At 45.7% G+C, this 19,151-nt stretch overlaps 1 protein-coding gene across 7 annotated transcripts in view; it reads right to left on the bottom strand.

Moving 5' to 3' along the window:
- Positions 1-2,320: 2,320 nt before the first annotated feature.
- LOC134454246 (stAR-related lipid transfer protein 13-like) overlaps positions 2,321-19,151 on the bottom strand; it is a 206,165-nt gene continuing 189,334 nt past the window's right edge. For all 7 annotated transcript variants that reach the window (XM_063205136.1, XM_063205134.1, XM_063205135.1 and 4 more), the window contains 13 exons: positions 17,386-18,477; positions 16,782-16,943; positions 15,976-16,360; positions 15,205-15,409; positions 14,656-14,826; positions 13,130-13,289; positions 11,563-11,761; positions 10,444-10,657; positions 7,564-7,678; positions 6,076-6,297; positions 5,258-5,475; positions 4,388-4,564; positions 2,321-3,514 (listed from right to left, as the gene is read on the bottom strand). In XM_063205136.1, coding sequence (XP_063061206.1) covers positions 3,397-3,514; positions 4,388-4,564; positions 5,258-5,475; positions 6,076-6,297; positions 7,564-7,678; positions 10,444-10,657; positions 11,563-11,761; positions 13,130-13,289; positions 14,656-14,826; positions 15,205-15,409; positions 15,976-16,360; positions 16,782-16,943; positions 17,386-18,477 — 3,438 coding nt within the window. In that variant the 3' untranslated portion in view covers positions 2,321-3,396. The remainder of the gene's footprint in view (positions 3,515-4,387; positions 4,565-5,257; positions 5,476-6,075; positions 6,298-7,563; positions 7,679-10,443; positions 10,658-11,562; positions 11,762-13,129; positions 13,290-14,655; positions 14,827-15,204; positions 15,410-15,975; positions 16,361-16,781; positions 16,944-17,385; positions 18,478-19,151) is intronic.

The raw sequence follows: 19,151 nt of genomic DNA on the forward strand, positions 1-19,151 counted from the left end.
TGTGTGTGTGTGTGTGTGTGTGTGTGTGTGTGTGTGTGTGTGTGTGTGTGTGTGTGTGTGTGTGTGTGTGTGTGTGTGTGTGTGTGTGTGTGTGTGTGTGTGTGTGTGTGTGTGTGTGTGCGTGCGTGCGTTTGCGTGTGTGTGTGCTTGTGCTTCAGTTGTGTGCTGTACAGTCTGTGTTTATACCCAGTAACTATCCAATCCGTACAGTACACACATTAATACACATACAGGCTGAATTCTGAAGGGAACTGTATGCCTCTGCTTTGGTACACCTAGTACATATGTGTCTTCTGCACCCACAGTCAACCTTTGCCAGCTTATTTCTCTTCATGGAGGTCAAGACACTGAAGAAGGTTTAGGCCGAGATGTCTGTCTGTCATGCTAACCCACTAAAATAAAACTCATACTCGAGTGTGGTTGTTCTACAAAAAAACCTCTCTCCTAGAGAAATAAGCTGGCCAACAGTACAACTTTTCTACAAAAAATTTACGAACCTGTTCACTCACACCTAAAGACTTTGTAAAAAAAAATAAAACTGTTTGGAGTTGAGAATACTTTTGGAAAACAGACTTTTCATCAAGGAGAGTAGAGAAAGGAGCATACTGATGTCATAACAGCGTAGTACAAGTTGGCCGTGAGGGGAGTCACATTTCTTCTACGGTCAGTACTGGAGGCATCAAAGTAAAATGCAATGCCACTACCGCCAGGGTTGGAGTGTAGAACAGGCATAGGACACCGTGAATGTTTGTCAGCTTAATTATCCCCCGCAATTAATGCTGACCGACAGCTGCAGTTAATTTGGCCACAAACTGAACACTGACTACCGGGTATCCTCCTTCGGCCGATTTTGCAGAGTTTCTGGATTTTTTTTTGAGTCATAATTTTTATCCATCATGGCGTCGCACCCACTGCCCTGCACCGGAGTTACTTTTCCATCCACTCGTGTGCTCAGGCGACGCCCCCGTACTACACCGCGGCCAATGCATTTTCCATCGAGTGTTAGTTCTTATCCAATCTTAAGTCTATGCTTTTCATGGAAAAGGGTAATTCTAGTCATCTCTTTTAATCCCACTAAGAGATAAAGTATTTTAATTTGAACTCCTTAAAGATTGATCATAGGCCTACATAACCTGTGGATGGAACACACTTAGAGCCCTTTATTTTTCTTTCTTTCTTTCTTTCTTTCTTTCTTTCTTTCTTTCTTTCTTGTTTTCTTTCTTTTAAAGCCAGCGCTCAAGTATCTCCAGTCCACACAAGTGCTCTTCCTTCCCTTCATCTCTCATCTCCACGTCATAAAGCACTCAGCATCAAATCGCATTACCAGGCTAATCTTACACTGAGGTTTTTATTTTTGCTTCAGTTGGGGCTCTGTGCAACACACACACTACTTTTACTTTACGTGTGTGTGTGTGTGTGTGTGTGTGTGTGTGTGTGTGTGTGTGTGTGTGTGTGTGTGTGTGTGTGTGTGTGTGTGTGTGTGTGTGTGTGTGTGTGTGTGTGTGTGTGTGTGTCTGTGTGTGTGTGCGTGTGAGGGAGGGAGAGAGATATTTTCTTTTTTTGTCAGTCATGGTTCGAGTCTATAGATCTTGAAACATTACATATATCTATGCATGTCCAATGTATTTCTCCTTTTACGTACAAATACCAGATTCGTCAATTCGTTAGTCTTTCAAAATGATCTATCTATTCATCTTCATCAATATAATTCCCCTGCTACATGTGCCATGCTAGTCTCTGCTGGAGAGGGAGGCTGGTGCTGTGGTGGCTGATAAGGCTTCACTCAAGTCACACAGCTGCTGACTTGCAAACAGGTCAGATGGCGCCCAAGTCTTCTGACACACAGCCTGTTGTGTGTGTGTGTGTGTGTGTGTGTGTGTGTGTGTGTGTGTGTGTGTGTGTGTGTGTGTGTGTGTGTGTGTGTGTGTGTGTGTGTGTGTGTGTGTGTGTGTGTGTGTGTGTGTGTGTGTGTGTGTGTGTGTGTGTGTGTGTGTGTGTGTGTGTTGTGCGTGTGTGTGTGTGTGTGTGTGTGTTGTGCGTGTGTGTGTGTGTGTGTGTGTGTGTGTGTGTGTGTGTGTGTGTGTGTGTGTGTGTGTGTGTGTGTGTGTGTGTGTGTGTGTGTGCGTGTTCGTCTGTGTGCCTGTTCGTGCGCGCTTGCATGCGTGTGCGCACAGTGTGTATGTGTGAAGATAAAATTAGAACTTAGTTTTATATGGGAACTTCGTACCATATTTGCTTCTTATCTTTTTCACAGACCTAATTTTCACATTTTCCATGTGTGCACTTTCCTTCAATCAACCATCACCAACCACCTCGTAAGAGCAGTTTTTAATAGTTTAATAAAAAACATGGTTTTCACCACATGATCTACACAGTCCAATACTACACAAGAGCAGGTCTGGCAACAAAGCCAAACCCATGTCCGGGTTCATTCAACATTTAAAAACCTCACAATAATGTTTACAATAAAATAAAATAAAATTACACCAATAAGATTACGTAAAACCAGTTTACAAATCAGTAATGTTTTGTACCATACATATGAGTCAGGATGATATCAATGTAAAAACGAGATATCAATACATAGACAATACATGGGGAAAATATATACATATTTATAAGAAAGAAAAACAGTGGAAGTATATATATATACAGTATATACATCCTATACAGAACGCATGTAAGCATACACACAGACAGACATAGGCCTAATACAGCCATGTGCACAAACAGCATATATACTTAGACATAACATAGATTTGTATTCATAATACGATAATAATAATGATACACACTCACTTCCCAGAAGCTTTACAGAGCAAAACTGTCCTATACATTGTATAAGAACCACATTTTAAAAATAATTATATTACATGTTGTTGTTGCTATTATTAATGTTATTATTATTACTTTCGGTCAAATAATTACTGTATATATTATTAGGACACATGGAGCGAAAACTGAGTTAAGGCCATGCACTGTACCGCAGAGACCAAGCAGCATGTGTTGAGTTGATGTTGAGTACAGAATATGTAGTACTGTACTAGTATGTGTTTCTGTGAGTTATGTGTAGTGTCCAGCACCAGACGGAGAGTGTATTGTGTGTGAACGATTCCACCATCTCCCTAAGAAAGCAAATGAAACCTGCAGGTCCTAAGAGCATTTAGGCACAGAACAGGAGATGGCTAACACCCCTTCTCCTCTACAAATTGTTTTTTTTCGAGGGTGTTCGTTTCCAGAGTGTCCGTTTCCAGCGTGTGTTGTGTTGTGCTGTATTGCATTCTGTTGGTTTATGTTGTGCTGTGTTCCGTTGTGTTGTACTGTACTATATTGTGTTCCACTGTGTTGTGTTGTGTATGGCGCTGAGTTGTGATGCGACACTGGGCGCGGGTGGCCTTAGATCTTGGTCTCGGGTCCCTCTGTGCTGATTGGCTGGAAGGAGTTCCGTATGCGTGCAGCCTCTGCGGCACATAGATGCCCGAAGGCCTTGTTGTACCACTCTGGAGTCCGGCCTCTGTTAAGAAACACACACAAGTGGGTAAGTGCATATGGTAGAGACGGTAGCTTTCACATTATACAATAGTTAGATCCGGTCAATATATTTTTGCGATATCTGATTGGATGAGACGCGTTTTACTAGCATTCTACGCGTCAGCAAGCCTTCGGCTTCGTGCCTATGGCCGAACTACATCCGGGTCGGATGTCAGTTAACATCTTTCCTCCCACTCTGGTCATATTGCTCAAATATCCAAATATGCAGTTTGTTTTGGTTCATGGTTTTTGTGTCACAATGTTTTGGTTAAGTTGATGGGTTTTTTTTCATTTTGAAATACCATACAGCCATCAGCAGAGTATAAACACAGCAGATATACAGTTAAGTTCTTGTCCAGCGGCACATTACATCTAAAAATAATATGTTATACAAATGTATTATGTACATCGTGTAGAGGTACGCATAAAACACTCAAATGAATGAGTGAAAGTTCACACCTGCTATAATAGCACTGTACTGTGACTGTACTTTACATTACATTACATTACATTACATTACATTAAAATACATTACTTTACATTACATTAACATGCATTACATTACATTGCATTACACTTACAGTAGTTGATGCTTTTATTCAAAGTCACTTCATAATACCTTTGAGTTATAAATTACTTTTTAATAACCTTTGAGTTATAAATTACTTTTTAATAACTTTTGAGTTATTGTTGGTACAGGGTATTGGTTACAGGACCTGGAGCAATGTGGGGTGATAGTAGGTGCCTTGCTCAAGGGCACTTCAGCTATGGACGAAAGTGCTGGTAAGGGTGGGATTTGAACCTGCAACCCTCTGAACTACTGTAAAGGCCAGCGTTGTAACTGTACAGTACTTACTTGAGGTCGACTCTGCAGACGTGTGTGAGTCTGGACTTGCCGGATCCGCAGGGTTCTAGAAGGTAGTTGGACTCGAGCACCACGGCCCTCACGCCGCCCAGTAGGGGGCAGTCCTCATGCTCCACAGACACAGACACCAGGGAGCATGTGCCTTTGGGAAGGTCCGTTCTCCATGACCTGCAAGAGGGAGATTTCATCAGTGTTGACATCAGTTGGATATCATCACATCCAACAGCAGTGATGTTGAATATTTCTTATTTTGGGATATATTTCATTTAATAAAAGGGAGATTTCATTATTTAGTTGAAGGTGAAGATTGCACACATGCCAGGAAAAGGTACAGGACAATGGCTGACTGCAGTTTTTGGAGTGAGGAGTTGGCACACGTCTTGTTGCTTTTTAGTTTATTTTGTTTCATGACAGGATTATGTTTCAGTATTAACATCAGTCGGATAACATTACATCAAACAGCAGTGTTATTGACGTTTTCTTATTTTGGGATATACATTTTATTTACTAACTTTCAATTTGATGGCTACAGTGATCAGATGTTATCGTTAATGTATCATCAATTTGTAATTTTATTGCGCATCATTTGAATAGACAATATATGTTTTTGGTAGATATGACAATATTGTAATGTATGTATGGTATGAAATATGCAATCTATATGCTTTGAAATTCACGCGACTGCATCTAGCTCTCTTTACTCCTGTCTCAGGATTAAGGTCCAGTATGCCTTGCATGGGCTCCTTTGCTGCCTTGCCTTATGCCTCCTTCTTTCCCCTAGCAAGCAATGATATACTGAAATCGCTGTATGAAGCTGACATCGGTCAAATAAATTACTTTTTAGAACCTCTGCTGTCTCACCTGAGCACCAGGAAGTCTCTGCTGGGGTGGGGGGGCATGCGGTTGAGGGCGTACTGGTAGACCTCCGTCTGCTTGTCCAGGGTCTCGCGGATCTTCCACTGCAGCAGGTCCACGTCCCATAGGTGGCGCTCTCGCAGCACGCGGTTCAGCACCACCGAGGGGGGAGCCTCCACCTCCACCGACACGCGCCAGCGGCGCAGCGGGTTGCCATCGCCAACCTGGGGGTCAGACACACACACAGGGACACGGACACATGAAGAGTTTGGCTGCAGAATGACGTATCCAGGGGTCTAAATTAACATCAGCCAACCGGCCAAATGCTGGTGAAATTTCAGTTTGGCTGGTAGAAAAGACCAACTTACTAGCCACTTTGACCCATTAGTGAGTGTGTGTCTGACTAGTACGATTAATATCTACTAGTCATTTTGGCTGATGATGAAGAAAGTTGATTTAGGGCTCTGGATGTATCCACCATGATTCTACCAATCCAATGATTAAAAAGTCTTTGGTATTTTGTCATTCTGTGACTTTCCGTAAGGGAGAGTGGGTTGTAGACAGGACTGGGACACTCACTTTCTTTTTTCAGGATGTTTTGGGGCTTTTCAAACCTTTCTTGGTTTTCACGAGACAGGTGGAGGAGAGACAGGAAGCGAGTTGAGAGAGAGAGAGAGAGAGAGAGAGAGAGAGAGAGAGAGAGAGAGAGAGAGAGAGAGAGAGAGAGAGAGACGGGGAAGAGCTGTCAAAGGACCCGGGCCGGAATCAAACCCGGGTCAGCCGTGTAGCAAACAAGTCCCCTTCCGTTAGCGCTAGAAACTCACCTTCTTGTAGTGCAGCTCTGTGTTGTCGGTGCTGGAGCAGGAGACCCATCCCTTGGCCTTGTCGCGCGCCTCCTTCAGGAGGGCCTGCAGCCGGAGCTCCAGGTGGGTCTGGCGCGAGCCGTCGTCCTCCTCGTGCGACTTGAAGAGCTCCTCCATGGTCAGAGCGTGCAGGTCCGCCTCCACGTACGAGTTGCGTGACTGCGTCACCATCTCGTGGGGGATCTAGAGGGAAAGAAGGGGGGATTATATGATAGGATGCTTACACAGCAATGTCATTGCACATGTGCATAGTTTGTGACTGTCAACAGGTCCACGTAAGAGTTTCGCGTCTGTGTCACCATCTTGTGGGGGGATCTGGATGAAAAGGTGGGGCATAGGATGCTTATTGCTATCGTACATGTAGTCTGAGCTTAAAGAAGCAAAATTCATGAGAGAATTCATGGACATATAATATGACGCAGCAATGACTAGGTTGTGACTGTAAACATGTCATATCCTTGATCCCTCTATGTAATATCTGTTAGATAACGGAACTGACAATAAAGCTCACTTTGACTTGTATATAATGTAACTGTATAGTGTGCATTTAGAGGAGAGAAGGAGAATTGCAGCTCCAAACCACACAGATGCGCATTCGATACAGACATGCACATCTTTGCAGACATATCAAAAATATATAGACTGCATTCTACTAGCCACTCAGTCTACACACATGACATAATAAGGGTGTGGTGGGGTGCAGAGTGAGGAGTTGCACTACTACACTGCAATGCCCAGGATGCTAGCCTGCCCAGTGTGTATTTTTAACTAAGCCAAGCAGAATGTGACCTGAATACTTTGGACTCTCTCTCTAGCCAAACAATTTATGAAATGAAACAATACTGTACTGTCCCCCTGGTAAAGATATATTAAGCCCCTGTCATTATGGATGAGGGGGCACTTCACCGTGGTGGCCAGCAGGGGGTGTTGTACAAGCTGAGCTTTAGAATAGGGCAGCACGCACAGTTACAGTACATTACAGAGCTAATGCACTGACCAAAAATAAAATAAATGACAGATGTTAACAGCATTGATCTTCAGGCTCTGAAGTTGAAAAAAAGGGAAAATGCCAAATCATATTTTCCGGTTTCTCTGTTTTCCCATAAGAATGTTCTGATTCCAACACTATGAGATGTTGTTTTGGACTATTCATCACAATAAAACTTTCCTCATGAGGGCTTTTATGCCTTTATTTGACAGGACAGTGTGAGATAGTGACAGGAAGCGAGTGGGACAGAGAGACGGGGGAGGAAGCCGGGAAATTACCCCGGCCGGACTCCCACCGGGATCCCCATGGGCATGCAAGCCCGAATGTAGGGGGCTTAGCATGCTGCACCACAGCGCTCCCCCTCCATCAGACAATTAAGAGCCAGTCATGTCCTGTAACACTGTTCAAAATGTTGCCCTGTGTACCATAACATTTAGTCCCTGGTTGTGTAGTCTCCTTACCTCGAAGAGGCGGTTGCACTCCATGATCATGTGTGCCAGGCCCTGTGTAGCGGCCAGGTTTTCATTCAGGTCCTTCTGGTCAGGCCGGCCTGTGGCGTACTTCTTCTGCATGGCTCTAGGGGGTGACAGAAGAGGGGAAATCCAAGACTTTAAATATGGTAATCAAGATAAAGCACACTATAGGCGCATTCAGTTCGACAGAGAGCAGAGTCGGTGTGTTCACGCCTTCAGTCTGAGCGTTTTTGAATCGTAAAATTGTTTTTTTCTCTGCGGACCGTGACGACAACGTGGACGTCGGCAGATTCATCCAGGTAAAAGATCACACACAAAAAGTTCAGAGCCTGAAATGAAAACGGGGGGTTCGCAGGCAAGCACTTAAGTTGTGAAAGTAACTGGTGTGTGCACCAGCACAGACAACAAATTAGACTCAATTCTGAATTTGGACAAATTGGACTCAATTCTGTCTTCTAAATGAGCGTGATTTTGTAATCGTTTTGGGTAATGCCCCACTACCGTCATAATGTCCAACACTTAGTAAATCAAAGTGCAGTACCACAATTCACAATGTTTGTGCACAATATTACAGCCCTGATTTACCCTATCTGATTAAGCCATCCAATTAAATCTTTTTAAGAAAGTCTTAACTTCTATTTCCCTATTTGTTTTTCTTTTCCCCTCTCCCCATTCTCCTTTTTGACATCCTCCTACGCAGGGCAGGCAGGCCACTTTGAAGTGCCAGAGCGCGGGCCTAATTGGATAAGTATAGAGCAGTGTTTCTCAAACTTTTTCAGACCGAGGACCACTTTGTCCCCCCAAAAATGTTCAGGGACCACCTGTCAACTGAATTGACAGTTGACGGGTGCTAATTTGACACAGCTTTTTTCGATGCAGACCACTTTTTATTCACATCACAATCTTATTGTGGTGAAAATGAGACTTCAGCTATGTTTAGCTTTGTAATAATGTTACAAATATAGCCTACTGCTAGCTTGTCTTGGAAAAATAGAAATCCCCTCGCGGACCACCTGAGCTCTGTCGCGGACCACTAGTGGTCCCCGGACCACACTTTGAGAATCACTGGTATAGAGGTTAGTTTGTTTGTACACAGCATGCAGCCTTAAAAGGGCACACTTTTAATGTCTCAAGGCAGCACCTTCACAGAGAGAGGGGCCTTGTTAAAAGTAACTGGGGAAGACAACACACCATCCCGGCCCGTCCTCCATCCTGTCAAGAGACGTGTTGCCAGATTGGGCCGTTTCCCGCCCAATTGGGCTGCTTAGTTTGGTCATCTGCGGGGTTAAAAAGTGTAAAAAGGGCATTTGGTCAGGTTTTCCTGCAGATTTAAGGCCATAGAAATCAATCGGATTTAGTTCAAATTGGGCGGGATTTAGTGGTTCCAGTAGGGTTTTGACCATTATTTGGGCTGGAAATTATCATTCGTTTTGGGTAGGGTGTGCACATCCTAAAACACTTTTTGCAGGTGCCAGACAAAAGTGTCAGACAGTTGAAGAAGATAGGTCTGCACACTGCCAATAAGCTCCAAAAAATAAACTTTATTATTTAAAAAGCAACGTTGCTTTTTAAATAATAAAGTTTATTTTATTATTAAAGTTTATTTATGCTTTTTAAATAATAAAGTTTATTTTTTGGAGCTTATTGGCAGTGTGCAAATCTACCTTCTTCAACTGGAAATCATCATTCTCATCTGGCAACCGTGGTGAGGAGCCGTGTGGTGTCTGCCTGCCTGAGCATGTGTTTTATTGGGCTTTTTATTGGAGCAGCTGAGGAGCTGCCATCTCCTTATCAGATTCAAAGCCCAGTCTGTTTATTAAGTTACATACTAACCTGCTTTTGTTTTGGATTTTTTCTTCATCTTTCTTTTTTTCCCTCAGCAGGAAGATAAGAGTCAGACAGAGGGAAATTCTGTGGTTTGTCTTTGAAATGCAGTTCCAAGAACCTTCCAAGCCCTGAGGTGTTTGTGCTGCTTGCGTCTGTGTGTATTTTTAAGTGTGTGACTGTTTGTAAAATAGTGAGTATATGTCTGTGATTCACACATTTTTCCATTCATAGTATTTCCTCTTGTGTGGCATGTGTCTGTCTATGTGTGTGCATGCGCTCCTGTGAGTACTGTGTAAGGAATAGCGGCCAACGAGGTGTCATGATATCAAGGGAAATAATGGACGAGGCGGAGTGTTCTAACAGCCCGACAGTGCAGCCGAACTAACGACACAGTCTTGACTAGACAACCAGATGCGATAGAATTACTAACGGCACTTTGCCAGAAAGTTAGAAAAGAAGCAACTTAGACGCCCGCATGGTATCATAGGTGTCCTGCTACCAGGGAATAAAGGACACCTGCTCAGCCAATCAGAAGACGTTCCGTCTGCTCACCGGGTGATAAGTCAATATAAGCGCCTCTCGTACTGTACTTGGGCAACAGATGTTTCTTCTTGAGGATGTTTAAGTGGAAGATGGAGGGGGCTAGGCACACGGCGATGTTCTTGTATTCTTATATAATCTTATATATTCTTATATACTTACTATATACAGTATATTCTTATTATACAGAACTTAGGTATATCCCTACTTATATTCTTACCTGGGCGACAGGCGTTCTTTCTTGAGGATGTTGAAGTTGTAGAGGGATGGAGCCAGGCACACGGCAATGTTCATGTAGTCTTATATACTTACTGCCTATTCATACTTATGTTATTCCACTTCTTACTTTTATATCCCATTCTGCGTTTCACTGCCAATTGTGCCAGCACAAACAAGCATGTGACTGACTTGTTTCGTGTATCCTCCAACTAATATTCTTACCTGGGCGACAGGGGACAGATGTTCTTACTTAGGGTATATTATTTCTTCTTGTATTCTTACCTGGGCGATAGGTGTTCCTTCTTGAGGATGTTGAGGTGGAAGAGCGAGGGCGCCAGGCACACGGCGATGTTCTTGGGCGTCATCTGGTTCTCCTCCACAGAGGAAGTGACATCACTGAGGAAGCACAGCAGCGTCTGCAGCACCTCGCGGTTCTCATCGGACATCAGCATTATGGCGGCCTGCACCGCTTGCAGACGCTGCTCTTTAGGGACGTCTAGAGGAGAGAGAGAGAGAGATAGATAGATAAATAGAGAGACAGGGAGATGGAGGAAAGGGAGAGGAGAGGACAGCAAGACAGGAGGAGTGAGGGAGAGAAAAAGAGTAAGAGACAGAGACGATGACGGAGGAGAGAGAAGAGAGTAGAGGAGAGGAAAGAGAGGGATAAGGATAAAGAGAGGGATACAGAGAGATAGAGAGAGAAACAAATTGAGACAAAGAGAAAGAAAGGTAACTATTCAGATACTGTACATACTACACATGTGTACACATACTTATAAAATATGCACATTCTTATAAAACAAACATTTACATTCAAAGCCCAAACTACTACTACCACTACTACTACTACTGGTACTGCTACTACTACTACTACTACTACTACTACTACTGCTACTACTACTACTGCTACTACTACTGCTACTACCACTACTACTACCACTACTACTACTACTGGTACTGCTACTACTACTACTACTACTACTACTGTAAATGTTGGTTTTACTACTGCCATTGTTACTACTACTACTAGATTGCCTTACATTGGTATATGTGTACTACTACTACTAGATTGCCTTACATTGGTATATGTGTACTAAATATAGTCTAATATATTGGCTTACATTGGTATATCTGTACTACATACAGTCTTCTAGATTGTCTTACATTGGTATATGTGTATGAAGGTCTAGATTGCCTTACATTGGTATATCTGTATGAAGGTCTAGATTGCCTTACATTGGTATATCTGTACTACATACAGTCTTCTAGATTGTCTTACATTGGTATATGTGTATGAAGGTCTAGATTGCCTTACATTGGTATATCTGTACTACATACAGTCTTCTAGATTGGCTTACATTGGTATATGTGTACTACATACAGTCTACTAGATTGGCTTACATTGGTATATGTGCAGGAAGGTCTCCCCTAGCTTGCTGGTGAGCAGGGGCTCGGGCAGGTCCCTGAAGAACTGCTTCACCATGTCGGCCACGTCGTACGCAGACTGGTCCTCGTAGCTCACATCGTCCGGAGAGTTTTCGTTCATCTGCCGCAGAGCCTGGATGCGAGACTTCACCCCCGACTTACGAAACAGACCCACCTGTGAAGAGAAGAGAGGGGAAGAAGAAGAAGAGAAGAGATACAGTGAGTTCATGCCATTACATTACATTACATTTAGTAGACGATTTTGACCAACGCAACTTATGAGGAGGACATTCAAGTAAGTACAGAGTGAGAGCTCAATACAGAGTACAGCAGTATACAAGTAATTCAGAACAGATAGAAAGCTGAAAAATAGTGGAGGACCTATGAAATATAGTGCAGGTTAGTGCCCATGATTAGAGTAGAGTAGAGAAGAGTAGATTAGAGTAGAGTTGAGTAACTTTATTGATCCCGGGGGGAATTAAGAAAGATGAGTAAATGTGTGGAAAAAATAATCACTGTCTTCAGGGCATAGCCTGACTCTCGCCAGTCCTGTGTAGTTCTGCACAGCTTCGCAAGCTCCACTCACTAAGTCTGGGAGATAGTACATTGGATTCGTTTTAAGGCCATATCAGTACCACTTGTCTGTCCTTGTTACAAATAAATTCCTTCAAAACCGTTCTGCCTCTCCTGGTACGTGTGTGTTTGCACATGTGTGTGTGTATGTGTGTGTGTGTCTGTGTGCATGTGTGTGTGTGTGTGTGTGTGTGTGTGTGTGTGTGTGTGTGTGTGTGTGTGTGTGTGTGTGTGTGTGTGTGTGTGTCTTTGTGTGCGTGTGTGTGTGTGTAGGGGGGGAGGGGGTGGAGGGTGTCTTTGGGTGTGTGTGTGTGTGTGTGTGTGTGTGTGTGTGTGTGTGTGTGTGTGTGTGTGTGTGTGTATGTGTGTGTGTGTGTCTTTGTGTGCGTGTGTGTGTGTGTGTGTGTGTCTGTTTGCGTGTGTATGTGTGTGTGTAACCGAACTAATTGAGCTGGTGTCCCGTGGTGTAGTGGCAGCAGGCTGTCTGGCTATTAGCCAAGTGTAGCTGGAGGCTGGAGCTGTGTGTGTGTGTGTGTGTGTGTGTGTGTGTGTGTGTGTGTGTGTGTGTGTGTGTGTGTGTGTGTGTGTGTGTGTGTGTGTGTGTGTGTGTGTGTGTGTTGTGTGTGTGTGTGTGTGTGTGTGTGTGTGTGCGTGCGTGTGTGCGCGTGCGTGCGCGTGTGTGTGTCTGCGTGTGTGTAACTGAGCTATTAGCCAAGTGCTGGGGTTCTGACAGCAGACTGCAGCCTCTCAGGTAGCACTAAGTGGCAGAAAACTGCCGTGTGTGTGTGTGTGTGTGTGTGTGTGTGTGTGTGTGTGTGTGTGTGTGTGTGTGTGTGTGTGTGTGTGTGTGTGTGTGTGTGTGTGTGTGTGTGTGTGTGTGTGTGTGTGTGTGTGTATGTGTGTGTGTGCGTGCGTGCGTATGTGTGTGTGTGTGTGTGTTTGTGAGTGTGTGTATATGCTCATGTCTCACCTGGTCTAGACACTGGCTCCTGAGGTAGCGTAGAGCCTGCTGTAGGCTGAGGGGTAAGGGCTGGCCCATCCTCTGCACGTGCACTATGAGTGGAACCCCGAACACGTTCTTATCCTTGTAGTCCGGAACCTTCATCCGCTTCATGAACTTGGGCACCGACCTGCAACGGCAGACGACAGTCAGTCAGTGGCAGGGGTGTCAAGGATAATTGATTCGGCAATGCATCGCAATGCGGGGCAGGGCAATTCAATTCAATTCGGCAAGTGTCATAATCGATGTGGCATATTTTTTCAAGTTTCAATTACTTCCGTGAATATTTCTGGAGCACATGAATGTTAAATTAAATAAAAGCATTTTAAAGTATTGAAGACTGTAAGACTGATACAGAAAATAGTCAATAAAATGCAGCTCAGTATCTGACTGCTTGTATTGCCTCATCATGACTGATGAAAAAATTTGCTAGCTTTCAGTAGAAATGTAATGCATTGCAAGAATGTAGAATCGAATCGAAACAAATCGAATCGCTACCTCCCGAATTGTAATCCAATTGAATCGTGAGGGCAGTGCCAATGCACACCACTCGTCAGTAGTGTCCTTAGTCCACTGACTTGCGCACAAGTCATGACGAATAAGCATGTATACATAAGCAGTTAGATAATCCACTGTGCCATAAGATAGGATCAGTTTCCTTGATTTGATTTTAGGAGTGACATGGGAGTTGTATCAGCTTAAAATGCGCCAAAGTTGAAACTGACCAATGACGAGCAAGCTGATCTAGAGCGCCTGAGACAAATTAAAACCAGCAAGCTCTTGACCAAAGACGCTACAGAGAAGACAGCTTACTGACGTCATAAGAGCGTAGTGCGGCATGGCCGCAAGCTGTGTCACTTTCTTCTACTAAGGTCAGTACTGGTGGCATGGTTAAGTGCAATGCCACTACTGCCAGCACTGGAACAGGTCATAGGACACCGTTCACTTTGTCCTTACTTAACGCTGACAAACAGCTGTAGATAATTTGACCACAAACTGAACATTGAAAAACGGACATCCTCTTTCGACCGGGCCGGAAGTCACAGCTACAGCATCTACCGGTGTATGGGGGCTTTGCCACGGTAACATTTGGGAACCATTGTGCTATCTCACAGGTCCATCTGTGTTTGTTGCAGAGCGAGTACTTCTCCATAACTGCTGTGAGGCAAAGCAATTTAAGAAGTATAGCGAAAAAAGATAAAAACAAGAAATAAGGAGAAAAGACAAATGAAAATATAAAAAAAGACTCATCAGGTCCAGTCGTGTTTGTTGGAGAGGGAGTAGTGTGTGTGTGTGTAGGTTTAATGAATGAGTGCATTTGTAGTTGGTGACATGATGATGTGCTAGCCTGCTCACCAGGTTCAGCCGTGTTTGTTGGAGAGGGAGTATTTCTCCATGATGGTGATGAGTCAAAGCAATTTTATTTGTAAAGCGGAAAAGATAAAAGCAAGAAATGAGGATAAAATACAAATAAAAATCTTGAAAACAAGACTCACCAGGTCCATCCGTGTTTGTTGGAGAGCGAATACTTCTCCATGATGGCGGTGAGGCGCAGCAAGGAGAATTTCTGCAGCAGGCACATCTGGCCTGCTGATTGGTTGGTGATCTGCAGCGAGGCCATGGAGTGGCTCAGACGATTGGAGATTTGGAAGCTCGGCCACCGAAGCCTGAAGAGAGGGAGGCAAACCAAACAAGATGGAAGTCAAATCAAGCAAGAGCAGATATTTATTTTTACCATGTACTATACCATACCATACTGTACCATATACTAAGAGAGTTGAAGTTAACACTTGCTGGGGGTCTCTGTTAGTGTATATTTATAGATTTATAGTATATATTTATATAGTGTACATTTATAGAGCCTGTTGACATTACTGTAATATAATATAAGTAGTGGAACTATCTTTAGGAGTGGGTCCTGTGTGTGTTAGTGTGTGTGTGTGTGTGTGTGTGTGTGTGTGTGTGTGTGTGTGTGTGTGTTAGTGTGAGTGTGTGTGTGCGTGCGTGCGTGCGTGCGTGCGTGCGCGCGTGTGTGTTCTCCTCACCTGTTGGGCCTAGTGAGTGAGGCTCCCACCCCGGAGTCTCTCCTCTCCCTCATGCCTCCCGACTCCGCCTCGTTCAGTGACACTCCGTCGCGATCACCGTCGCTAGGCGTCGTCTGCCCCTCGTGAACCGAGTTGCCCTCAAAGTCCAGCGTGATCTGGCTGGACGACTGCAGGTCTGCTTGCCTCCTACTGCTCCTCCCCATTGCTGTCAAACAATACATGTTTTTTTGTTTATAACTGAACACGGTGTTGTGAGAAGGGGCAAGACACTGGCAGCCAACCATGTGAGCTAATACATTTTTCGACCGTCAGCTCTTTCCAACAATCAGAGGTTGAGTTGTGCACAGCCAGGGCAAAACAAAAATTGGCAACCCATGTATATCAAATTTCATAACATTTAGTTGAAACTACATTTTTGTCATTTGCCTATACTGCCAAAGGGTAGGCTATGCCAAGCGCAATACATTCGACTCCACTGTAGAGCAGACTTGCTACCCAAACCACTTGCTACCACCACTGTGTGTTTCTCTATGGCTCTCAGTGCTGAAGGGAGGGAAGATTGTGAATTGTTTAGGACAATTATTTGTCTTTAAAAGAAATATCATCTAAAAAAATTGTGATATCAATATTGACTGAAATAATTGTAATTGCCCAACATCCACCTCCTCCCCCACCTCCTCTTCTCTCCTCCTCCTCCTCCTCTTCCTCCTCCTCCAATATTGACTGATATAATCGTAATAATTATTTTTCTCATAATTCGAGCAACCCTACCTCCACCTCCTCCTCCGCTGTCCTCCTCATCGCACTCCTCTCCTCCTCCGCCTCCTCCTCCTCTTCCTCCTCCTCCACTAGTCCCCCCCTCGGCCACCGGCAGCACGTTCTTGGTCCAGTGGTCCACAATCTGCTGCAGGCCGCTGACGTGCTGCAGGATGTCGTCCAGATGAGGGAACAGGTCCTCCTCTTTCTCCAGGTCCATCAGGTCGCCCGTGCTGGCGTACAGGTGCGAGCCCGGCACGTTGTCGTACACACTGATGCGGCTGCCCCGCGAGCAGCACTGCGTGACGGGCCGCGGGTCCCGCTCCCGGATGCTGGGGCCCCCCCTCTGGATCTGGGTCTGGTGGTGGTAGGGGTGGAGGTGGTGGTGGTGTTGGTAGTCCTGGTAGCAGTAGAACTTCCATTTAATTTCATTTCATTTTTATTGAACAGGGACAGCGCACAACATACAATTTGAGACATATTATAGCCACAAGGACAATTTTCAGCTGTAGTCCCTATGGGGCAATTGTGTTTGCAGTACAAACGCTGGCACCAGATTTAAGACACATTATTACATTACACTGCACTTAGTTGATGCTTTTTATCCAAAGCGACTTAAAGCTGTTTTAGGTATGTGGTATTGGTTACAGTCCCTTGAGCAATGTGGGATTAGGTGCCTTGCTCAAGGGCACTTCAGCCATGGACAGAGGTGTAATGGCGGGATTCGAACCCGCCTCCCAAAGTCCACCTCCCAAACCACTAGGCCACCACTGCCCCCAGACAAGCAAAACAGACAGCAACAAACAAACAAACATTACTACCTGGTGTTGAGGAGAGGGTGGTGGGTGAGGGACCTCGTCCGGGCTGGCCCTGCCTATGGAGTGCCAGTCTCCACCACCACCGGGCATGCCAGGCAGGCTGGAGGGCGTTGGCGAGAGGCTCTCGATGGACAAGGCTTTGGGGAAGGTTCCGGGCTTGTGGTCCTTCAAGTCAAGTCAAGTTAAGTCAAAGTTTATTTTTGATGTTTTTTTAAATATATATATATATTCAATTATTTTTATTGAGTTTCACATATAAAATCATGAATCAGTAAGATCCCAAGTGAAGTACATTAATATGGAATATGTAATGTATAGTTGATCCACGAATGTGTAATGCACTTTTAACAATACAAAAGCAGCCGACCAAAGTGATAACAGGAAGGCCTAAGTAAAAAAGACTTGAAACAACATGAAACAACCCAGACAAAAGACTTAGAGACACCCATAAAACACACACACACACACACACACACACACACACACACACACACACACACACACACACACACACACACACACACACACACACACACACACACACACACACACACACACACACACACACACACACACACACACACACACAAGCAAAAAGCATAAGCACCTTGGGGATGTGCACCACCAGATCCTCATAGGAGCGGAACTCGTTGCGACGGTTGTGTTCCACCAGCGCGTCCACCGCGTCTTCCAGATACATGCCGCCACGCCGGGGGTCTCCGGTTGCCGTGGGCGACCGCCCTCCGCCATGATGGTGGTGGTGGTGGTGGTGGGGCCGGCGCTCCGCCATCCGGGGCGTGCTCACGGCGCTGCCGCTGGATTGGCTGCTGCTGCCCTCGCTGCTGGACACGGGCGCGATGGTCAGCAGTGGGATGCGGGGCGGCGGCAGGGATGAGTCGAACCCGTGTCCGTGTCCACCGCCAGCGCCGGGCCCGCTCAGGTCCCCGTTCACGATCTCCACACAGCGCAGAGTCTGCAGCGCCCGAGGCTCCTGCTGCAGGACCGGGGCGCTGATGATTGGCGGACGGCTACCGCGGTCGCGGTTACTGCTACTTCCGCTGCCCCCGCGCGACCTCAGCGTCTCCATGCGCCGCACAAAGTCCTTCACCCGCGCCCGCTTGCCCCGCCCTTCCCCCTTCGCCGGCAGAGAGCCATCGTAGCCCTGTCCACCGTCGGCCGGTAGCGCCGTCCCGTGCGGCTGTGCCACGGACGTGGGGTCGGGCATGACGTTGATAGTGGCAGAGTCCGAGCAGGTGCGTCGTGAGAAGCTGCGAGAGTCTGAGTCCTCGCTACTGTGCGTGCCACGCAGCCGATGCTGATGCTGGTGGTGGCTGTTGTCCCCACCGCTGTGTCCGCTGCTCTCACTGTGCAGCGATGACACCTCCGGCTCGCTGAGGTCCGTTAGCACACTCTCACTACTGGTGGTCGTCCGCAGAACCCTCAGGCCGCCACTTCCTGGTTCACCACCACCACCACCACCACCACCGCCACCGCCGCCACTGCTGCTGCCCGACCCGTCGAGCCCCCCCAGCCCCAGACCCCCACCAGTCCTGTGGAGGACGCCCTCTCCAGAACCAGAGCCGGACCCGGGCCCCAGGAGGCAGTCGATGTCCTGCAGTCGGGACCAGCGCCGGCTGCTCCACTCAAAGGTCCATTTGTCGCTGATGGCCACCAGGTCGTCCTCGTCGGAGTCCTCACACTACGGAAGGGGAGGAGGGACACACAGCAGCAGTCTTAACATTTCAAATCAATTATAAAGTGAGATCCTGGCATGGCCTAATGGCACTGGGTCACTATGCCGGCGACCGGGGAACGATTCCTGCCTGGGTTGTTTTACAGTCCTTCCCCAAACTTCTCTGCCCACTCATTCCCTGTCACTGTATTGACTGTCCCCTATCTCAAAAGCAAAGGCAAAAAACCCCTAAAAGAAAGTAAAGAAACTACTCTGGGCATTTGCCAGTCCTTCCACGACTTCCTCTGCCCACTCATTCAATGTCCCTCTCTCACTGTCCTATCAATAATAAAGCAAAGAAAAAGCTGTAAAATATATCTTTTTAAAAAAAAAATGAGATCCCTCTTCTCATTCCGTCCTTTTTAGATGGACATGGGCAGGAGAGGATGCAGACTGCAGACACCAACAGTGTTAAATCAACTGTTAAACATTGTTAGGAGAGAGATTGTTCTTTCTTACTATCTCACGTCTTGTTCTTCTCTCTCTCTTTCTCCTGCTACTGGCATGTCAAACACCAGCTATGTTAAAAAGCATTGTTGATTTCTCAGTTAGCATCCTGCTCTCTGTATGCTTGTCTTTTCATCTATCAAACGTTTTCTCTCTCTCTCTCTTTCACACCGAGTGTTAATCATCTTCACCAA

The sequence above is a fragment of the Engraulis encrasicolus genome, chromosome 8, assembly GCF_034702125.1.
Source record: "Engraulis encrasicolus isolate BLACKSEA-1 chromosome 8, IST_EnEncr_1.0, whole genome shotgun sequence".
NCBI classification, from domain to species: Eukaryota; Metazoa; Chordata; class Actinopteri; order Clupeiformes; family Engraulidae; genus Engraulis; species Engraulis encrasicolus.